Source organism: Polypterus senegalus, chromosome 16, assembly GCF_016835505.1.
Source record: "Polypterus senegalus isolate Bchr_013 chromosome 16, ASM1683550v1, whole genome shotgun sequence".
NCBI classification, from domain to species: Eukaryota; Metazoa; Chordata; class Cladistia; order Polypteriformes; family Polypteridae; genus Polypterus; species Polypterus senegalus.
The window spans coordinates 3,644,750-3,666,665 of record NC_053169.1 but is presented as its reverse complement, the minus strand read 5'-3'; the positions used below and the strand labels follow the sequence as shown (position 1 = coordinate 3,666,665).

The 21,916-nt window shown below is 55.2% G+C and overlaps 1 protein-coding gene across 3 annotated transcripts in view; it reads left to right on the top strand.

Annotated features, from left to right (window-relative positions):
* The first annotated feature begins 9,822 nt into the window (after nucleotides 1-9,822).
* The window catches only part of mcph1 (microcephalin 1), a 28,845-nt gene continuing 16,751 nt past the window's right edge, over nucleotides 9,823-21,916 (top strand). The window contains exons 1-12 of one of the 3 annotated variants that reach the window (XM_039738270.1): nucleotides 9,823-9,981; nucleotides 11,468-11,534; nucleotides 12,692-12,783; nucleotides 16,415-16,533; nucleotides 17,392-17,482; nucleotides 18,190-18,304; nucleotides 18,392-18,526; nucleotides 18,669-18,758; nucleotides 18,895-19,914; nucleotides 20,851-20,918; nucleotides 21,401-21,438; nucleotides 21,519-21,681. In XM_039738270.1, coding sequence (XP_039594204.1) covers nucleotides 11,501-11,534; nucleotides 12,692-12,783; nucleotides 16,415-16,533; nucleotides 17,392-17,482; nucleotides 18,190-18,304; nucleotides 18,392-18,526; nucleotides 18,669-18,758; nucleotides 18,895-19,914; nucleotides 20,851-20,918; nucleotides 21,401-21,438; nucleotides 21,519-21,681 — 1,965 coding nt within the window. In that variant the 5' untranslated portion in view covers nucleotides 9,823-9,981; nucleotides 11,468-11,500. Of the gene's footprint in view, nucleotides 9,982-10,027; nucleotides 10,170-11,467; nucleotides 11,535-12,691; nucleotides 12,784-16,414; nucleotides 16,534-17,391; nucleotides 17,483-18,189; nucleotides 18,305-18,391; nucleotides 18,527-18,668; nucleotides 18,759-18,894; nucleotides 19,915-20,850; nucleotides 20,919-21,400; nucleotides 21,439-21,518; nucleotides 21,682-21,916 lie in introns of those variants that run through there. The other 2 variants (XM_039738271.1, XM_039738272.1) reach the window with 2 other exon arrangements.

The following is a 21,916-nucleotide window of genomic DNA, read 5'->3' as shown; positions in this document are numbered from 1 at the left end:
TGAATCTTGGGTATGACTGTAGGGCTACAAGGAGTTGGTGAGTAGAGGGGTGCAGATGACATGTGCCCACCCAAGAGGGTGATGCCACAATCGTACCTCCTGTTCAATGTCTGACATGTCTGGGACTGAAATGACAAGTGAATGACGTGGCATGGGTGACACTGTCGGGGTTCAAGCACTGGCCTGTGTGGGTCTGGCAGGGCTCCACTCTGGATGCCCACACTTGATAACTGGTTGCTGTAGGAGACTGGATTGGCCCCAGTAGGACGAGATGGGAATCAATACTCAATAATGGAGGCCTGCCATTATTGGCACAACTGGACCTGCTTGCCTCACAGCCACTTGCCAATCAGGCCACTCACTGCCCATCGTGGAAGACTCCGAGACCTAAGTGGCCACGCACAAGTCCTGCACTCCAGGCTGATCCTGGCATGCCAGTGGTGGGCACAGAGCGGTGAGTGAAATCATGGAGTTCAGAAAAAAAATCTCACAATTTGGAGTTGGCATTCAGAGAGATAGATAGGGGGCACACGACTTGGGGTCTGCAGGGGGTAAAGTGAAGACGAGGGTGTTTGTCACAGTGGTCTGTTTTATGACGTCTTTACATGATGTCGGTGACAGTTGATGGGTTATATAGTGCCTTTCACATTACTACCCCATCTCTTCACAATCCCCTGCCCGATGATGCCTATGCCCTCAGTGCCATCCGTTTTCGGAATGGGCACCCCTGGCCCCAATCTGTCTGTTGCCCTTGGCTTCCCCATGAGCTGGTGGCTCCGGATGGTCACACCACTAAATAAAGTCAACTGCCCCCCAGCTTTGGCACGGTCCTTCTCTGGTGCCATTCTCCATGCATCCTGTAAGGGTCTCTTAACAGCTCATCCGCACCAAATCCCATTTAACCCAATTGAGCATCACCTGGCATTGGCGTTTACCACCTGGCACACAAATGCCTCTCTGGCAAGACTAAACTGTTATTGGGTGGCATTACCCTTGAGTGGGCACCTTTGAAGAGTAAGTGTGCCAGGCTCTCACTCTGGTACTCAATCACCTGGCATGCTGCCAACATGTTGCCCATTACTTTTTCCTTCACTGCTAAATATTTAAAGGCCACACGATAATGAGATGCCTGGCTTGGGCAGCCGGGCACCTGAATGCCTTCTTCACACTGCCAGCATCTCCTTCACATATTCATGAACACTGACAGACCCTGCAGATGCAGGAGACAGTGGGCCCACCCTTGGCATCCTGAGGGCCTGGGGTGGCAAAATCACCACCAATAGGCCACCTGGAGGACACACACATGCCAGCTGTCACACATGTGCCCCCACCAAACCTGGAAAAGAGCAAGACAACTAGCCAAAAAAGGGACTTGACTGTCACACTTTGCCATCGGCGCCAATATGTAGGATGTGACAATGAGTAGGAAGGTGCCATGGCAGTAGAATGACAAGGGTCACTGGTCAGCTCTGTGTTCACAAGCTGTCATTTTTACATCCACTGTGGTGACATCCACATGTCACTTCCCTGCCCTGGAGGTGACATCCTTGCTTGCTGCTCAGCCGGTGCTACACGTTCAGGGTGGCACGCTTCTCTTCCTCTCACATGTGGGACGTTGGGCTCGCTACTGGCTTGCGAGCTGTCATCGCCTGTGCCCACGTTTTGCATTCTGTGGCACCCGCCCTAATCCTGTGTGAGATCTTCCTGAAATTAAATCGTTTTGGCAAACTGCAAATGTTGCCTGAGGGGTGAAGTGATTGGATTTGAAGAGAAATCGATGAAGACGAGCGCGGCAAAGAACGCTCCGAAGGCACTAATGAACAACAGCTGCCAGTGTGACCAGTGAGGGTGCCATACTGACTGTGCACCTCCGTATGTCCCACGTCTTAGCTGACTGGCATTGCCTGTTTGGCCCATGTGTGAGTGAAAGGCCTCTGCCAGTGCCTACAGCCGCATGTGGCACTGCCTACCACTTTTGCCCAGTCCCGTTATTTCTCCACATCTATTCAGCCTCTCTAAATCACTACTTGGCATGCTAGGGTAAGGGGCGATGCCAAGGCTCACTCAATACCCATCTCCAACTGCCCTGCAGCATGTCGACATCCGGATCTGCGGACGTGAGGGTCCACGAGGGAGCAGAACGGCATGTCACCTGATGGCACATACGGGGACACTGAGACAGGCACTTGGAAGCAGGACCTCATCGGGATTCCGGCCTCAGGTCACGCCCCCGTCATGGCCACGCCCCCGCCCTCCGAGTCCAGTCAGTGTTACGTGCCTTTGCTGTCACCTGTCCATGGTGGCGAGGTGACAGTCCACGATGTTGAGCTAACCATCCCCGGACCGTCCCACACGCTCTGTTCTTGATCCGGTGGTCTGGGCACCATGCCATGGGGGAGGTGACACAGGCAGACCTGGCCGACACTCTTGTCCTGGGACAGCGTGGTGGGCTCTCTGGTGTTTATCCTCACCTGCTCTGCCCAGAGGTCCTTGTGCTGAAGCCCACCACTCCCTCCAGATCCTAACCAGCTTGGGCTCTCCACAGTTAGTCGTGCCATCGATCCGTACCCGGTGGTCAATATGGAAAGTCGCCATACGCACCACGTGGTTCATACCAGGTCTGTTCACTCAGAAGAAGCCGCGGGTGGCACAAAGGGTGACAACAAAGTAGAAGGCGACACGACGTGCCTGGTGACAGCCCGCCCGTAGCCTGAGGCATCAAGTGCTTTTGCCCGGCGGCGTGCCAGTGAACTGCGCTCCTCGTGAAGTAATCATGAAGACAGGCTGTCAGTGCCTCGACCGCGATGCCTGGCGCTTTCATGTTTCCATCGCCAGCCCAGACGGGCGACTCTGCTGTGACCCCAGTGACAGGTGACAAACGCTACTTCTGTGGCATTCCTGCCCCTGAAAGGCGCTATAAAGCCCAGAGATGCAGACTCAACTGTAACCTTCACCTTTTAAGGTGCTGCTCAATATAGCGCCTCTCACCCAACTCGCTCTGCTAGGAAGGGCTGGCGTACGCCAGGGTGGTCAGCAGACTGGGCACGTGGGGGGCACACGAGGCGCGTCTGAAGTGCTGACCTCCCGGGGGGCCGCAACCGTCACGCTTCAGCAGCAGCAAACATCACAGAGCTTCGTGAAGGCTTTAAACTCGAGCCCCCCTTAAACGGCCAGGAGCTCGCCGTGTCCTGAGCTCCCTGGGGGCTCCAAATGGACAATCCTGGTACCTCGGATGATGATGCACAAGTGAAGGGACCCTCGTCGACAGTGGTCTCGTGTGCCAAAGAGAAGGCAGTCCGAGAAGTCAGGCAGAGGGTCCTGGATTGATGTGGCGCCTTTCTCTGGGTCGGCAATAGGGGAAGCCCTCGGTGGGCGCTCCCAGGCAGCGCCCGATGCCCACGTCCAGCCTGGCACTCTCGGGCACCAAGAGCCTTCATTATGTTTGGATTCTCGCGGCGCCCCAATCGATGAGGAGCGTCTGGCACACCATGAATAATAAATGATAGCAGTAAGTCGGGGGGCACAAATCAAGAGTAATTAATATCAGGGCACAATTGGATTTTATGATCGCCCCGCCGCCGCCGAGTTAATTAAACGGAATTGAGACGAAGCGGCAGGCAGGGGCGAGCGAAGCCCTCAGCTAAATTCACGCAACTCGGAGATAATAAAGTCAGCCAGGGCAGCAGAGTCCAGTGGCTCTCAAGTCCCACCAGAATGAGACCCCCAAACCCGCCCAGCACTCACCCTCACCGAGTCTGAGCGGTATGGGGGCCTTGGCTAACTGCAGGCTGGTGAATAAGAATGGGAGAGGGGCCCCTGGGGGCACAGCAAGGGGCGGGGTCTCAGGGCTGCCGAGGTGGACACTCCCACATAAGGCCCCGCCCAGTCTAATGGGCCAGCAGAGACAGAAATAAAAATAAAAAAAAAACCCTTCTGCTAGGCTCACATATGTGCCCACCCACTACCCGGAGCTCCTCTGAATGCCTACAGGAGCCTCTGGGCAAACACCTGAAAAAAAGGTCAGCACCAAGGAATTGTCAGTGGACACAGTGGCACAGCTCGCCAAACCCAGTAAGGCAGCTACTGTACCACGCCGCCTGGCATCTCTCATCTCCCGCAGTATACCGTATGTAGAGACGGTCGTCACTATGGCAAGGCGCTACACAAAATCACCAGCCGTCCTGAACTAGGGTCCTCTTTGTGGCCCTCAGTGCTGTGGGTTAAGGCTGTAACCATGGCAACAAAAAAAGGAAGCTGCAGAGATATAAATGAAAGGGGCACTGGGCACCACATCTGCTCCACTGCGCCACCAGCAGCCAGCCCACACAGACTCCGCTACAAACACCACCTGGCTGGAATGGGCAGCACTGGAGTAAGAGCAAGCTCCTGTGCCCTCTACGGTGCTTTCCCAACCCGTCACCCTCACCCACTTACAACAGGGACTGAAGGAGACCGTGTGGGCCAGCCGGGCGCGCCTCCAGAAATTCGGGATAATAAGTCACTTAGGCTCATGTATGTTTGATGGGCTTTTCAGGCCCCTCCATAATTCATAAACCATTTCCTCTGTAATATTCATGCCAGGCTGGCACCCGTCCAGAGCCGCACCTTCTAATCAGATCAGACAGGCACTTTGATACGCCGTTTATAATTTAGCAGCCACGGCCTTTCATTCCAATTCGGGCATCATGGACAGCCGTTGAACAAAATCCTGATGTCCCCTGCCGGCTCATGGAGTCCCCACAGTGCCCTGGTGACGGCGACCTCCCATTGGACTCACTGACCCCTCAATCTGTGCCCAAACTGTCAGAGCCTTCACATCACGCAACCCCCCCCCACCCCCAGTGGCTCCTCTGAGACCTACACCGCCACCTTCAGGCCACGTGGGGTCACAACCTGGCAGGAGACTCTCCAGAATGATGACAGTGTTCTCGCAAAGTGGCACGAACACTGAGATGCCAAGTTTCACCCCTCTGTGTACCCTGATGCCAGTTCATCACAGGTTCCATTCTCATATGGGGCTAGTCTGGAGGTGCCAGTGCACCTGATGCACTCGTCTTTGGCATGGAAAGAGAGCCACTGCACTATTTGAGGTGTGGAGATGTGACATTTCCAAGGTGCCCAGGCTGGTGAAGTGACCACGCCAAGCATGAACTGGCAGCTGAGGGGTTTAGGGTCTGGAGCCTTCGCTCGTGGTTGTCACTCATGTCCCTCGCTCTAAGATATAGTGCCTTTCACACCTGTCACCTCTGGACTCGTGGTTGTCACTCACGTCCCTCTGTCTATGATGTAGTGCCTTTCACACCTGTCACCTCTGGACTCGTGGTTGTCACTCACGTCCCTCTGTCTATGATGTAGCGCCTTTCACACCTGTCACCTCTGGACTCGTGGCTGTCACGTTCCTCTGTCACTCACATCCCTCCGTCTATGATATAGCGCCTTTCACACCTTTCACCTCTGGACTCGTGACTGTCACTCACATCCCTCTGTCTATGATATAGCGCCTTTCACACCTGTCACCACTGGACTCGTGGCTGTCACGTTCCTCTGTCACTCATGTCCCTCCGTCTATGATATAGCGCCTTTCATACCTGTCACCTCTGGACTCGTGGCTGTCACGTTCCTCTGTCACTCACGTCCCTCCGTCTATGATATAGCGCCTTTCACAACTGTCACCTCTGGACTTGTGGTTGTCACTCATGTCCCTCATCACTCAGTCTATGATATAGTGCCTTTCACACCTGTCACCTCTGGACTCGTGGCTCTCACTCACGTCCCTCTGTCACTCATGTCCCTCGCTCTAAGATATAGTGCCTTTCACACCTGTCACCTCTGGACTCGTGGTTGTCACTCACGTCCCTCGGTCACTCACGTCCCTGTCTATGATATAGCGCCTTTCACACAGCAGCTGCCATCTGACCTCATTTCATAGAAAAGTTTGAGTGATGCAGGCAGCTGTAAAGGTCTTTATGGCGTAAGGCGCTATATACAGTACTGCCCACTACATGCCTGGCACCACGCGGATTTCCTGAAGGCCTTGCTGCTTGGTTTCCTGCCCACCCCCACATGTGCACACGGTGGGCACTCTATAAATACAAACCAATCTCCTTCGACTCATTTGTTTCTTCCATCTGATCCCCTCAGATTCCTGCCTGGGACTGAAGCGGCCGGGCAGATTGAGGGATCAAACAAAAGAGCGGGCACGTTCCACACTCTAGTGACTCTTAAATGAAGATGCCCACATTAATCTTGGCTTAGAAGAGACTGGCATGGATGGACGCAGAAGGGGGCACCCTGCCAACGGCCCTCTGAGCTCCTGTGCACCGCTCAGCCCTGCCATCTGAGGCGACACCATGCCAGGCGCTATATAACACGCAGCCTGCTTCCTCACCCAGTGCTCCTATGCTGCGCTCAATGGCTGCAGTTTCAATTCAGTGCCATCCCTTGTGGTCAGTGCCCAGAAGCCAGTGTGTGGAGGCAGGGGGAGGTCCGGTGGTCCAGCACCAAGGGGTGAGCTTTATGGAGGTGCAGAAGATTGACTGAACAGGATGGAAACTGGGCACAGTAGCCAAGAGCTGCACTCAGTGTGCCCATTGAGTACATCCTATTTGGTGTGTCGAGGCACTCTGAGATCAGGCAAGTGGTGGCATGGGGGCAGCTGCTGTGCTGTGGGTTATAACACCATATGAACATGGTGAGTGTGACGGGCATCAAGTGTGTTGGCTAGCTGTGCCTCTTTTGCACTTTTACGAGGAGGTGGGCACAAGTGGCTGTAAAGCTGTCTGTTCCCGACTAAAGAAGGACACACAGTGCCAGCTGATATGCACAGTGACATGCCAGCGCACAACTGAGCCAATCCTGGCACCAAACACAGCACATTTGGGAAAAGCCCTGGACTGGACCTTCTTACAGGGTGGGGTCCCCTTGCCGGCAAACCTGCAATTCCAACACGGCAGACCCCCAAATAGCGAAGTGGCGGGGGGCATCGCGTCGGCAGGTCAGCGATGAGCGAAAGCAGTGCTGGAGCCCAGGTGTGTCACAGGTTCCACTAGGCAAGACCACCAGAGGAGGGGGTGGCACATGGGCAGGTCCCACCAGCCACTGACTGAACTGGCAGCTCTGTCGCTGTGATGCCCAGAAATGAGCCAGCAGTCAGAAGGACCCCCGGGATGTCTCGGGGACAGAGTGGTGGCGGTCCAGGTCAGCAGTCCCGGCCTCACGCCCATGGCAGCTTTATGAAGGCTCAGCGTCACCCCCTGCTGGTTAAGGTGTAAGGCCGCCACCAAGGGCAATGGCCACCTCGATCCCCGTCACTGATGCCTGGCAGGAACCTGAAAACCGCTGGACTGGGGTGGCCATCAATGCATACCAAGTGCAACATGCCAGGGCAGGGTCAGCAGCATTTTGAAAGGCGCTATATAGAAGAGCATCCTCAGCACTGGCACTGTGGGACCATCACGTCATGTGGGAGGACTCTCGAGGTGAAACACAGCCTGGCATGGATGCCAACACGCCACCAATTGTAAGGCTGACCTCTAAAGGTGGTGGTCTATACGATGGGTGATGAAGGAACCTCCTGAAGAGGAGATGGAATGACAAGCAGCCACCCAAAAAGATTATATAGCGCCTTTCAAAGCGAGCAGCGCTCAGGAGTGCCAGCTGAATCAGCCAGAGAGGCCAGTGGAGTGGCACCGAGCCCACTGAGGATTATAAGGCCAACAAATGCCAGCTTCACCTTAAACAGGCTGCCCAAGTTCAGGGACACCGGAAAGCAGAGACGTGGCACAGACTGACACCAAATCAAGAAACGGGGGGGTGCAGGCAGGGGGTGCCAGCCAGCAAGTAGCAACACAAAGTGGGACCAAGTTGAATGAGCTGGGTGGGGGGCACCACAAAGTGGTAAAGATGGAGAATCTCAGAGCAGCTGATGAGGGCACCTCCGAGCTAAATAAGGGACTGCCCAGTGATGGACGCCAACTTCGCTGTGCACAAATGAAGCCCAAGCGGCTGCCATGCCAGAGGGCTCCAAATGCGGTCCTCGCTTCACACGTCCTGCCCCATGAAAAGAAATCTCCCTTGGCAACTGAACAGGCCGTGGGCATGCCAGCATTGGGCCTACTCACAAACACACGTTGGCACATTTACCTCACTGGCACTGCTCACCCGTTTATGAGTACATTGCCTGGCACCTGCCCAGCTAATGAAGTCACCGGCGGGCAGGGAGCCAGAGCTGCAGCATGAACCAGTCCTGGACGGGATGCCAGTCATGTGTGACCCACTAAGATTGGCCAGTAAGACCCTGCACAAGTGGTACTTGGACCAGAAATTGAAGGCAGGTGGGTCCCGAGACCTGCATGGCACTGCAATCGTGGGGGTCAAAGAGGTTTTTAAAAAAAAAAAGGAGGGGCAGCGTCGCAGTACCACAGGAGTGCACAGGGGGGCAGCAGAGGCTTGAGCACTCACCAATCAGCCTGCCTTTTACACTCCGCAGCTCTTTAGGGGTATATAGCGCCTTTGGCAGACCTGGGCACTCACATTGTCACAATAGAGGAGCGGAGCTCTGGAGGGCAGCACGGCATCTCTTCTGTGACATTCACAAATGCCCACCTCTCTCTATGGTGTCTGCTCCCTTCATCGTACCCAACAGTGCCAGTGAGCCAGGCAGACACAGGTGGGCTATGTCAGCAGAACAGTCGCTTGGAAGCCAATGAACGAGAAAAGGCGCAGCACATAAAGAGGAGCAAAATCTTAAAACTCAGGAAATAATTCACGTGTCACACGCCGGTGCAGTTTGGGTGGTCCACAGGACTGAGCTCGAGGACCCTCGGCTTGTGGCTTCTTGGTCACGGCCAACGCCAAGCAAAGGAGCTCGGCAAACGGCAACTGTCTAAGAGTGGGATAAAGAAGAGACGCGTCTGAAGTTCTAAACGCCAGTGTCCCTTTGGGACCCTCGTGTCCTGGGGTGCTGCTGCTTACCTCAAAGGAAGGGGACAGGAGTGACACGGCGACTGCGCCACTTTGTACAGCTGTGTTCGTTTCTGGGGTCCACTTAAGTGGTCAGTGCCACCGTCTTCATCAAGTCCCTCCAGTCGCTGTCAGCCATACAGCTGAGGTCCGCCATACGTCTTATTGCTTTTAATGTCAATTTTGTGTTTCAAAGCTACTCGTTTGTGCGAGAATCAATAATGTCCAGCGTAAAGAGAAGAGCGGCTGTGCGGCAATACGTGTCGTGTTTGAATGGAGCGCGAGTTGAGATCTCTGTGCTTTAATTTACGTATTCATATATTGGGGTTGAGGCGACCAGCAGCACGACAAGGCGGCCTGTGACCGAGGCGCTCCTATGCTGCTGCTGACCACCATTTCACACTCGTAGAGTTCAACGCGCCGGTCCTGCGCTCGGCTCTTCTGTTACTAATTGGATTCTTGGTCCGTTATCACGCCCACCCCGCTAGCATTTCAAGTGCCCCCCTCTGCGGGAGCAGCGCGCTGTGCATATGGCGGCACATTTAAACGGCCATTCACTAGGAATGGCAACAGCGCCTGCTTGGGACTACGAGAACGTAAACGTCTTACTTGTTACACATCGTAGACTCGTCGTCTACGCAGAAACCTGAGCTCCTTTGCCTTCGAAGTCTTTTTTAAAGTTAGTTTTAGAAGAGCCGCGAAACCGACCACGACGACCAAAGCGCCGACTCTTCCTCTCTGTGCCCGCGCGCCAAGTGCTGCAAGAATGCGCTTTCTTCCGTCGCATGTAGTTGACGTCAGCGGCAGGCTTCTTCCTGTAGACTACGCCCCATGACTAGCCGGCCAATAAGGTTGTTCCAGTCCGGTCTCCTGCGGCGCAGAGGCGCCATTTTTGAAGTTGGAGTAGCGCTGGGCTTCGACAGGCAGACAGAAAAGGCTGGCGGCCGGATTCGATTGGGTTGCTGTTACGTTTTATTCGCCTCACGCACGGTGACATGCTGCGAGAACTGAGAGGTCCCCGTAAGTGCCTCATTTAAAGGCTGCTCCAGTTCGGTTTGTTTGATCGAATCTACAGAAGGTTAGTTAGCGTGAAGCCTTGTTAAAAGGACCGAAGCCCCTCGAGGGGCTCGTGTCGTGACGTGTCTACAAAGAGTCTGAAGACCGCGTGTGCGGCAGGTGGGACTTGAGCGGCGGAGCTCGTGTCAGTGGTGAGTGGCCAGGGCAGCCTGCGGAGATTGGCGGGCGTCGGTGTCTGAAGGCTTTTAAATGCTGAATGAATGGCGTTTAAGGTAACTCTCCAGTCCCGCTGAGCGTGGGCAACACGACGCGCTACTCGTACATCCGAATCGTTAACTTTTCAGAACGTGGCCTGATTATTTAAAGCACTCGCGAGTGGGCAGTTCGTGGAAGTGAACGGACAGGCCGCATGTTGGCCAGCTTGACCTCGCAGCTCTTTGGATCGTGCATTCCATCCATCGAGATGACTGAAACTCCTCACGAGTTGTTCTGGCTTTGCAAAAATCACGGCACGGCAGACCGGCATCTCCGCCATCCACGCATCCGCTCACGTGATCAGATTTGCTTAATCAGAGGACATCTGCTCGAAACTGTGCATTTATTTCTCGCTCATGTATGTCTCTGACAACACAGGTTGGCTGGCGACCCGGACGGGGGTGTCTTTATAATGGAGGGGCATGCATCCAGGCCACTTTGGTTACTGGGTCCTTTCCCAGCCGGGAGGCCATGATAGAGTCCGGAAAGAGGAGACGGCCAATCGGGACCCGTGCGCCCCCCTATTTGTTCACCTGAATTCGTTTCGGCCGTTTCGAATGGCGCTGGCAGCTCTGCTACTTTTTAAGTTTGCCCTTAAATTGGCACTGAATGTTCTGTTATTTTAACAGAAACCCGTAGGACTGCGCATATGGAAGACTGGCGCGACACCCTGACACCGTAAAACAAACCTGGAGCCCCCGTGCTGGCTGCCTCATCCTCCAGTTTTCCTCATTTTTCAGTAAGAATCCTGACATTTCTGCGGTTCGTGAAAATCCGCCCAGACGCTTATTTTACTGTCGAAAAAGACGAGGTGGTCACCCAGCACCGAATCTGCTACAGCCCACCCGAGCGGCAGCCGTTCAAACGCAGCGAGGCAAGTTGTCAGGAAAAGCACAAAGTCCCTTTTGAGGTGACGAAGTGCGAAGATAAAATTAAAATGAAAGGGTCAGCGGACGGACATCTGCATCTTAAGCCAGGGGGTCGCACCGGCCGACTTGTGAAGCTGCTCGGGTTCGTCTTTTCTTTTTAAACTCCGTTCTTTATTCCTTTAAGTCATCGGTTTGAAAGTGGGGTTGAGTGCGGCTAGAATGGTGGTCCTTGCCGCTGGTGATGCCTCTGACCAAAGGAAAAAAAAAAAAAAACCTGTCCCACTTAAATTGGGGGCGGCCGAACCAATTGCGTTTCTAGGCTGTGTGAGTCTAAGTGACACTAATTTGTGTTTGGTGACTGGCAGGGTGACAGGAGCCGATCGCAGAGGAGCAGAACGATGAGCGGCCGCCGCAGCAGCTCCGCCCTCGCAGGTACGTCGGTCTTCTTCTTTTTCTTCTTCTTCACGCCATGTCGGTGTGTGCCACTCTTTTTTTCTTTTTTTTTTTTCCCTTGTCTCTGTTTGGTTTCAAACTCTCTGAGCATTTGTGTGTCGTCGGTGTACACGACCGTGTGGGTGCTCTTCCAGGTCATGTCGCCATCTCCTTGCCTTAGCCTGCTTGGCGTCACACGCAGGCGAGACTCGGGATTTCATGGAACTCTCGGGACGGTGCTCTGCTGCCATCTAGTGGATAAAATAGCACGCTGTTTAAAAACAAACCACGGCGCGCTGTGTCCTCTAAGGTAACTCATCAATATTCATGAGTGAGGTGGAGCCTTCAGCCAGAACACAATGGCATGTTAATGAGAGGCAGCGAGTCCACTTTTAGAGCAAGCTGAAGCCGTAGTGGAATCGGATGACAAAGTGAACTGGTCATCCGGCCTTGGCACGAGTGCATATGGCACTGTGCCCTCAGTCCTGTGAAGGTTCATCGTGGTGCGAGGAGCTTCAGGGCAGAAAAAGGCAAAGCGATCAAGTGGAGGGACAGAACAGACGGCGGAAGAGATGTGGAGGTCACCGGGCCTGGCGCTGCAGTAGCCCACAATAACACAAGTTCGGGGGGCTTTACCAGTAGATTGAAAATCAATGCACGATTTAAAATGGATTTGAATATAAAACACAAAACGTGCAGATCTGTTTATGCCAAACCTAAACGTACACTGGAAGAAGACCACCACCTTTCACAAGGGTCCGTGTCATAAGAGCATTACCCAGAGTGCTGTGCGCTCCGCCTGATTGGCGCGTTGGGCTAAGTGTAGGTGCCACCGGGAGGCGAGGAGCAAGTCTGTGGTGTGACTGGCGATGGAGCGCCGAGTGCCCGCTTTGTGTGTGTGTGTGTGTGTGTGTTAAATACGCCTCCATCTGAAGGGAGCACACGCTGGGTTTGGGCCTCCTGCTTTGACCCGTAGCTCCCACTCTTCCATGTTCTTCTTTGAGGCATTCAGATGGTGGTGCTGCTGCCAGTTCCTCCTCTTTATGCCACTTGGCATCCTGCAAACCTCCATACAAGTGGAGAAGCAGACGCTAGCAACCACTTGACAGTGGCACAGCAGAGCCTTCGTGACGCTTGTTTTCGTTTTGCCTTTTCAGGTGTCGTTGCGTTTGTGGATGTCTGGTCCAGCAAGAAGAACGAGAACTACTCCAAGGTGTTTGCCGAGCAGCTCGCCAGTCTGGGTGCCAGGGTGAGTGTCTCGCATCAGTCTGAACTGTCACCCCGTGTGTCATTTGTCTTCCACAAAGCCACGTCGATGCCCTGCACAGATCCACACAAGTGACATATTAGAGACACGGCCACTTCATGTGACATGAGGCCGTGGTGGGCCTGGCCTGGCAGATGGCTGAACCCGGCTGGTGTCGAGTGAGTCTGAACGCCCGCATTATGAATTTTTAACGATGAGCAGGAGACAAAGACGACGCCAGCATTACAGCAGCCAGCCTTTGGGGTCCCCAAACCCACCGGGGTCCTGCCCATGCTCCACAACATTGTGTGATGTCATTCTGATTGATGATTGGGCAGGCGGTCTGCGCCCTCGTTCACAGTTGGTGCTTTTGGGGGGATGCTGCCCTGTTAGGTAATTGGTGGCACTGAAGATGCCACCTCTGCTGTTTGGCATCCCTTTGGTTTCACACTGAGTGACAGGGCAGAGCCAGGACACGTGAAGAGGTCGTTTGTTGGCTTTCCTTCAACAGGAAGTCGTTCAACTCTCTCAGCTCAGAGTGGCATGGGGTGCCACCGCCTGACGCTCCAGCTCAGTTGATCTGCTTTTGCTTTCTTCCGTGTGTGGGCACGACATTTAGGGCTCGCTTTTCTATGCAGGTGAGTTGATTTGAACCCTCAACGTGACGCCATTGTGGCAGAAGTGTCACCGAGTCCTTGTGTGTTTGTTTACCGCATGGCACACAGAAGCACAGCACAAAGTGCCACCCATGTCACAACACAAGAGTGACAAACAGCCTTTGAAGTCACAGACGCCAAGCACAAACACAGCGAAGAAACAAAACATCCGCTGCCCCCTTCACTTCCTGTGCAGCTGCTGCTTTGGGGGGAAAAACCGTTTTAGGCTGAAGGTTTACTTATAGAGCTGGCACTCGACCTCATTGTAGGCATATGTCACCCTGTCACTGGCGCGTGTGACCTCCCTGCTTGCCCAGATAAAGGACTTGGCATGGTGAGGCACTGAGGGCAGGAACTGCCATGGGTGGGCGCGTCCTGGGGGGCTGCATTGTGCCGATTGGTCGACCTCAAGTACTGGCGCCATCTTACAAATCTGCTAGCAGTCTGGAGCGGTGGCAGATGGTGAAGATGGAGCCCCTCGCTGTACAGTGCATCGAGGCAATAAGGGGGGTCCCCGTGACGGCCCCCCACCCAATGCGCCGCCTCGCCACTTGTTTTACTTGAAGGTCCCTCTTGTGTGGCTGGAGCCCCTGTGGCGACTGAGAAGACCCCCAAATCCTCGTTAGTGACAGGAAACAGTCGGCGCCAGCCAGGTGAGCCTGAACATTCACCTCAATGGACGTTCTTGACATTTCAAGCCTTGGCGGGGCGACGCAGACTGTGCCCACTTTCAGCCAGTTGTTTCATGCGGGCACCCAGGTGGACGTGATGACAGGAGGAGGGGCAGACGCACCTGGCAGTGGCATGCATCTGAAGTGCAGAGAGCGCGACGCCAGAGCGCTGAAGCCTGTCGGAAGTTTCAATAACAAACGAGATGCATGGCTGTGATGTGCCCACCATCTGCGCCAGGGGTCCTCGACCCACTCCTACTGAGGGCCTCAAGCTCTGTGGACTGCAATATGAGACCCCCACATGTTTACGTGGAAAGGGGGCGCCCTGTCAGTCTTGCCTGCAAAGCGAGTGGGTGGGCTCACCTGGCACTGAGATGAAATCTTAATAAAACGATGCCAATGAAGCAGAGCACCGGCCATGTTGGCCTCATTCACAGGCATAGGGGGCCTCCTGTTCATTGGCAGACCCCCAACAGCTGCAGGTCTTCCTGCCAGCCCAGCTCTTCTGTGACGTGGACGCCCTCGAGTTGGGGGGTCTGTTGGCGTGGGCATCTCTTTGACTGAGTGGAGTAGAGACTGTGAGACGCGACTTCTGCTTTTGTGTTTTGCCCGCCCTACGTTGTTGCTGTTTGTGCTGTAAGACCCACTTGAGCGGGTGGCGCTGCCCTTTAGCAGTCCGTGCCACTTGCCCTCATGTCAGTCATACTTGTCACACCACACAGGAGAAACACAAGGTGACAACTCAGCTTTTGTATTTCTTGTCCAAAGTAAATCCAGCGCTGGAGTGTAATAAGCCAACAAATACAAATGACGGCTGATTAAACGATGAGCTCGGGTACGAGTGGCACAAAACGAAGCCCTCCAGGACTGAACTCGGACCACTGCACTGTGTCTAACCCGAACGCCTCTCCATGCCAGCGTTTCATCAATCAGACCCCCTTATGGCACTCTGCTTTCTGGTCCCGTCCAGAGGAGATGGCATCCGTGTGGTGAGGCGTCGCTGGGCACACCAGAGGGTCTGTGCTCGTGTAATACGGGGGGGCTTCGCCCGCCCACCTTCATCCCACTAATGTTCATCTTTGAACTTTCTGGGTCTCTGATTTCTCAGGCCCCGCCTCCCCATTTGCCAGCCAATTGGAAGTGTGGACCATGGATGTGGTGTGGGGAGCCCACTGCCGGGTCGCGTTTGCCCGCTTTTGTCTGTCGTTTTACAGAACCGATAAAGTGAGATCCTCGGCTCTGGCGGGTCAAAAAAATTCAAGAAGCTTCTGATGGCCAATCACAAAGTCGTCAGTTTGAGTCACTCGATTGAGTCAGCCAATCAGCAGTCGGCATCGCACAAGAAGAACAGAAGCGGATTAAAGCAGAGTTGAGCCCACAAGGGGGCGCCGTTAACCAAGTACCCGTCTAGTGAGGCGAACGGCCGTAGAGAATACGGTGAGCAGGAAGGGACCGCCGAGCAAGGAAGTGTCGTTCAGGGGCTCCGATTGCTTCAAGGCCGTAATGCGCCGTTTAGTCTTTTGATGATCTCTTCAGTCGTTACTCGGTGGCACTATGGCCCTGTGGTATGGGGTCCTGCAGCAGCCTCGATGGTCTGAACCCACCCGCGGTCACAGCCCCACGATTAGGTGTTTTACTAAGCCCTCCCGCCCGATAGACGGACGGACGGACAGACGCGTCACGAGTCTTAGAATGCGACTGATTTGGGACTGCGGGTCTGTAACCGCCACAGGTGGACCCCTGCTGTCACTGCGGGCCTCTCGCCACCCGCTTAACCCGAACCCTGAACATATTTCTGTATTTGTGCCCACATTTCTGGGCGTGTTTTAAAGTGACCTGAACACTCAGTGACGCTTTGGTAATAATGTCCTTCCTTGGCAGCACTGCCCTGGGGTCTCATTGGTGGCAGCACCTTCATGGCATTAGTGGGACGCCCTGAGGAGTCCTCCTTGAATTTGTGTCCCTACACTTTGTCATTTTGTGCCTTAAGTCTCTGTGAGCTGCCACCTTAACGTGTGTTTGATCAATCCTCCCCTGCCACCTTACTGGCACAGCTGTAAATGGTACCAACCCCGTCCAGCTCCTTGATTGACTCAACCTCTGCTTGGCAGTGACCCTGTGGCTTCGCCCTGTGCCATGTGCTGTCTGTCCTCCAGGTGTACACTCTGGTAAGTCGGGAGTCCTGCAGGGTTTGTGTTGTAATCGCACATCAGTGCCACCACAACACCTAAATGTTGGGGGGTGTCACGGACCCTGTGTGTGCCCATTGTGTGCCCGTGGTGACAGATTTGTTTTGGTTCATTTTAGGTGTCCAAGACTTTCAACAAGCAAGTGACCCATGTGGTGTTCAAAGACGGCCATGACAGCACATGGAAGAAAGCCAAGAAGAGTGGCATGAAGCTCGTCTCCGTCCTCTGGGTGGAAAGGTAAAGTGGGCATCGAGCAGGCCTGGGCACTGGCTCATGTGGGCATGGAGGGCTTGCTTTTAAAGGGCTTATTTGACAGTAAAGTCCATGGCGGCTGTGCCCTCATCTTGTTGAACGTCGTGGTCCCCGTGCCCGCCTTCTGGATGCTAATCGGGACTCGTCCTTATCTGTACGTAGCACTAGGGGGGCAAGCTGCACATGAGCTGCTGTCACGGTTTGGCACTGCCAGGCTGCCCGCATCAAGTTTTATTCTCAGTGTGGCCGAGTGCGAGTGACGATGGCTTGCCACGTGACTTTAGGTTTCAGTGCACCCAGCAGAAATGAGCCATTGCTGACCTGAAGGGGGCGCTGCTGCGTTGGCCCGAGCGGCGATTTTAAAAATCGAGTGAGAGGAACAGCAAAGGGAGTGGAATGAAAAATGAGAAACCCTCCCTGCCCACCAGCATGTGCAGGGTGGTCTGCCAAGGGTGTGCGCTCCCCACCAGGGCTCCACGCGCCCTCACCTAATAGCCAGAAGGGTTAGGATGACCCGGCAGTCTCTTAAAGAGCCAACAGACGGCGCCTATCTGCCCTCTAGCATGGGCAGGGAGGTGCCAGGTGTAATCCCTCCTTGGGCGGCCTTGGCTTTGTCTGCCCTTGACCGTCATACCACTAATGGCATTTGCCAGCTTTTCTAAACGTGCCAGCCTGGCGTTCAGTCGGTAGTCCATTTGTCCCCTGACATTGATTTGATGAAGTCCTTGTGCTTTCCCACGGGTTGTCACCAAAGGGGGACTGGGAGGTGCCATGGACTCCTGCTTTTGAGCTGGTGTCGGGTGCTCTTCATGTTGGCACATTAATGGTGGGCACTTCTTTCAGTTGTCAAGAAAGCGGACGGCATGTTGACGAGGCCTTGTACCCTGCTGTGAATGAAAACGAGCGACTGATCACCGCGCCAAAGAAGAGAACAGTAAGTATACAGAGAGGTGACGACCGCCATGCAGAGGTGCTGGTGGCGCTGGGGGAGAAGGCGGGCCCCATTGGCTGGGCCAGAAAGGCCCCCTTTGTGTGAGTGAGGTGAGCGTGTGGCTGGGGGGACGTCAACAGCCTGTTGCGGCTGAGGCTAAAGGAGTCTGCTGCTGCGGTGTGGGCGCCCCCACAAGAAGACCCCCAGTTGGCAATGCGGGGAGCTGCAGTTACTGTAACTTTGAGACCCACTAATGGCGTATCGGAGGGTGACACCGTGACCCCAGATGTGCCCTCCCTTGATCAAGTAGACTCATGTTGTCACATCTCGGGCACCTGTCGGGGTCCTCCTTTAGCTCAATTCAGAGACCCCAAGCTTGAGCTCCACTACTGCCATCTTGAGGAGGGCCAAGAAGATGACGCCAACAGGTGGTGCTCTCCCGTGAAGGGCTGTGTCTGAAGGCTCCGTTTCCCTCCTGGGTTCTCTGTTGGTCTGGCTGGCCTGCTGCCAGGTAACTGGCACGCGGTGTCCCCGTGCCATGCTTATCGGTGGGGTGCCAGGGCCTAGACAGCTTCATGTTAACTGTGGTGGCGCCAAGTGGCTGGCTGACCCCAGTTTGAGCTTGTGGCGCCACCCCCTGGCAGGTGGGTGGCGTTGACTGCAGGTATTCAAAGCCCCTTCGTGTGGCGTCTTCTCCCCTTCTTATTCAGCATCGCTGTATGCAGCCGAAGACTCTGGAAGAAAGAACGCCAGAAAACGACTGGCGGCTCAAGAGGAAGCTGGAGCAGATGATGAAGAAGTTGGTGAGCGAGAAGGCGTCCACAGGTGAGTGTCGCCATGGGCACCCTGTCTGCCTCACAGGCCGGGTGGTCTCATTTTGTGCTTCTTCTTTCTCTCGTATTCCCTTGCCAGTCGACTCCGTCCTCTGCTTTGATGCGGACGGCTCAGTCGCCTACAGCCCGAGACCCCTAGTCCTGCAGACGGGCGACTACATGGAGCAGCGGCTCAGGGATATGAAGGAGAAAAGGGAGAACCTCTCGCCGACAGGTAAGGGGGGGCTGCCTCTGAAATGGAGGTTTCTTTATGCCCATCGCGCCAACGTCCTATGCATGATATTTGTGGGGTTGGCCGCCGGGGGGCTCGCCCCTTTGATATTCACAGGCTCATGTGTGGGCCCCCTCCTTTACAGCGTCTCAGATGGTCGACACCCCCTGGTCGTCTTTGTCACCTAAGCAGCTGCCTGGACGTCCCGAGGTCCTGCCAGACGATGAACCCTCACGTGAGTTTTGGACCCTTTCTGCTTTTCGTGCCAGAGGGGCAGATGTGGGGGCGACTGTTAAGTGGCTGGACGGCCAGGCCCCTCTTAGCCTGTGACGGGGACACTAATGTGACGTGCCTTTCCTTCTCTCTTTCAGTGGCATTAGGTGACCTGGACTCGTCCTTCCATGAACTTTTCTCCTTTTCAAAGAAATCCATCAAGCAGCTGACCTCAAATGCCAGGAGTGGTGCCATCGACCCCTCATCTCCACAGCTGACCACCCCACCCTCCACTTCCTCGAGTCACACTGGGGCCTCCAGAACTTCACCCCTGGCCAGTGGGAGGAAGGCTGGCAAGCCCAAGAGGTCAGCGAGAAGGTCGCAGAGGGAGGTGGGCGCTGCCAGTAGTCCACCCCTTCCAGGTGCGGGAGTGACACAAAATGGTGGCCTTCAGGGACTCGATGAGCAGCCAGTCAAAGACCGCGTGATGCCCCTGTCTCTGCACACCTTGGATGAAGGTGGCATCGATGCTGAGAAGCCCACTTTGGTGTGCAAGCAGCGGGCAAACGGGGGGCGAAATATGTTTTCGGCAGAGCTCGAGGTGGACATCTGTGTGCCCAGGGGGGCACTGCCTCTGCTGATGGAGACGCCTAAAAAGCCGGTGAGCGCCTTGCCCACCAAGGACGACGAGCCCTTTGAAGATTACTTTTCTCCTCTGAACGGCAAAGACTGCCGAGTCAAGCGGATTTCGCTCGCGGGCGCGGACTCCGAATGTTTTGCTTTTCCTCCTTTGGAGAGGCTGCCCTTACGAGAGAAGCGGAAAAGATCGACGAGGAATTCCGGGGAGACGACTGTGGCCACTAAACGAAAGAGGAGTCAAGCGAGTGGGGCGGGTGACCAGACAGCCCCCCAGACCGCTCCTGGAGACCTCGGACAGAAAGGTGCCCCTCGAAGGAAAGCGGAGACGCCGTCCGTGTCGGCCCCAGGTGGTCCGAGCCTCCCAGTGTGTGAGAAGCCAGCTAGTGCAAGGTGCCACATGTCTGAGACGGACGCCTTCTCTGATATACTGGAGGGGACAACGAGCACCGCAGGTGGCACTAGTCCTGAAAGACCACCACCCGACATGCTGTGCCCAAGTGGCAGGTTAGACCGTGATGCAGTGCCCTCTGATGTCAAAGGTAGGTAATTGTCTTGTTAAGGCAGTTTTGAGTGTCATGAGTGTGGACCACCACACCAAGCTAGGCTGTCACATGATTTGTCTTCCTGGATGGCATCTCCGGGGTGTCCACTGACCCCTGGTTTAGGCCCATGCCCGCTGTGCTGTTTTCAAATGAATCCCCCTATGTGAGCTGATTGCCCAAAGCAGGTTTGCAGGCATGCCAGCATGCACGGGGCATGAGGCAGGAACAACATGGGGCCAGTGTGCCAGTCATATAAAACACCTTTCAAGAAAGAAGTGGGTGGGTATACGGGGGCAAAAAAAGCCTGGCACAAGTAGAACCAAAGAGACGTGAACGCGCATCCTGCTCACGAGGTGCTGCCTTTGGTTGTTGTGGAAACGGCGTACCCGAGCGCAAATCTGCGCGCAGCTGAGGAGAAGCCAAGTGCGCCCATTCAGCCGGTTGCGCGTTTCCACTTGTGGGTCACGGGGACGAGCGTCCGCACAGCCCCCAACCCCCCGGGGTCGTCCTCGTGTCGGTATAACCTGCGCTGTCCCTGTCAGTTTTAGTTGCCCATGGCGCATCGCGAACTTCCTGCTTTCTTCTCGCGTGACATCCCATAATTCACGGCAACAGACCATTCGCTCATATGCAGCGCGCGCACACGTTCGCCCCGACTGTCTTTGGCTGTAAGCGCTGCGCGCCCCCGAGTCGGAGATGCGCCCAGATCTCCCCTCGCCCTCCGTTTAATACGCCGGTGGTGGCGTCGGCAGCGCGCGGGTCATCCTGTGCGCGTTACCGTTGATTCGAACCGTCCCCAGTTCAACCCGCCCCCGCCTCAGCTTGGTGCCCCTCCCTCCTGGCGCACCTGCGACCTTTGGTGTGTTTTTAACGGTCGCCCCCCAAACCAAACCCCTCGGCTCTGCCCACATGTTTTGATGCTTCTGCTTTTAGACGACGACGGCAGCGAAAACTGCAGAGGTGGCAGCGAGAAGACCATGAAGACAGACCGAGCGAGGAAGGTCAGTGCCTGGCATTTCTGACTGGCTGAGTGGGGACTCTTTTTTTTTTGTTTTTTTTTTATGGTGCCTTACTTGGGGATGCTGCTTCTGCCCTCGTTTTCAGTGCCAATCCATCAGCCTGGCACCATGGGCATGACTGAAGCTTCCATCCATCCTGGTGTGTCTTGTCAAGTGAGTATTTTAAACAAAGCTGGCATGGACCAGACATGAGGGAACATCATTGGTGCCTCAGATGCCAGTTTCAGGTCCTGCTTATGTGCCTCATCTTGTCAGGTTGGGTGGCCACTGTGGTGGACCGGGTGCTGCAATGATGGGCATTGGTTTGGGGGGTTTGAAGAGGTCAGGTTGTGTTTAAAGTGCCCACGGGGTCCTGTCGAGTGTGTTGTGCATTTCCTCTGGGTGGCCGCCGCCCACCTCCTCCTCTTCTTCCTCCTTATCGTCGTCTGGCCGCTCATCTCCCTTCCCTTCTGTTCTCGTTTCAGCCCAAGAGGACGCTGGTGATGACGAGCATGCCCTCTGAGTATGTAGCCGCCTGGCAGTGGACGCCGGCATTGGGGGTCTGACGTGCCTTTGCACCCAAGTCTCTCTTTGTCTTCCCAGGAAGCAGAGCCTGGTCATTCAGCTGGTCCAGTCCCTCGGCGGCTTCTCCATTGTGGACCAAGTCTGTGAGAGCACGACGCACGTGGTAGCCGGCTGCCCTCGCCGCACGCTCAACGTCCTGCTGGGCATGGCCCGCGGCTGCTGGATCCTTTCCTTTGAGTGGGTGAGTAGCCTGGTGCCAATGGCACCTCTGGTCGCCAGTGATTTGAGGTTTGGGTGGTGGGCTGCTGGAGTGAAGTGGGCAGAGTGCCTTCATGTTCAGCCTGGGTGCCCTCTGAAGAGCCGCTCATCACGTGACTTGCCAAACACGTGTGGAAAATGGCAGGCTTGCATACCCACATTGCCATTTGCACCTGCCAGGTTACGGTGGCATTCATTGTCCAACTCCGCCCCCGCCT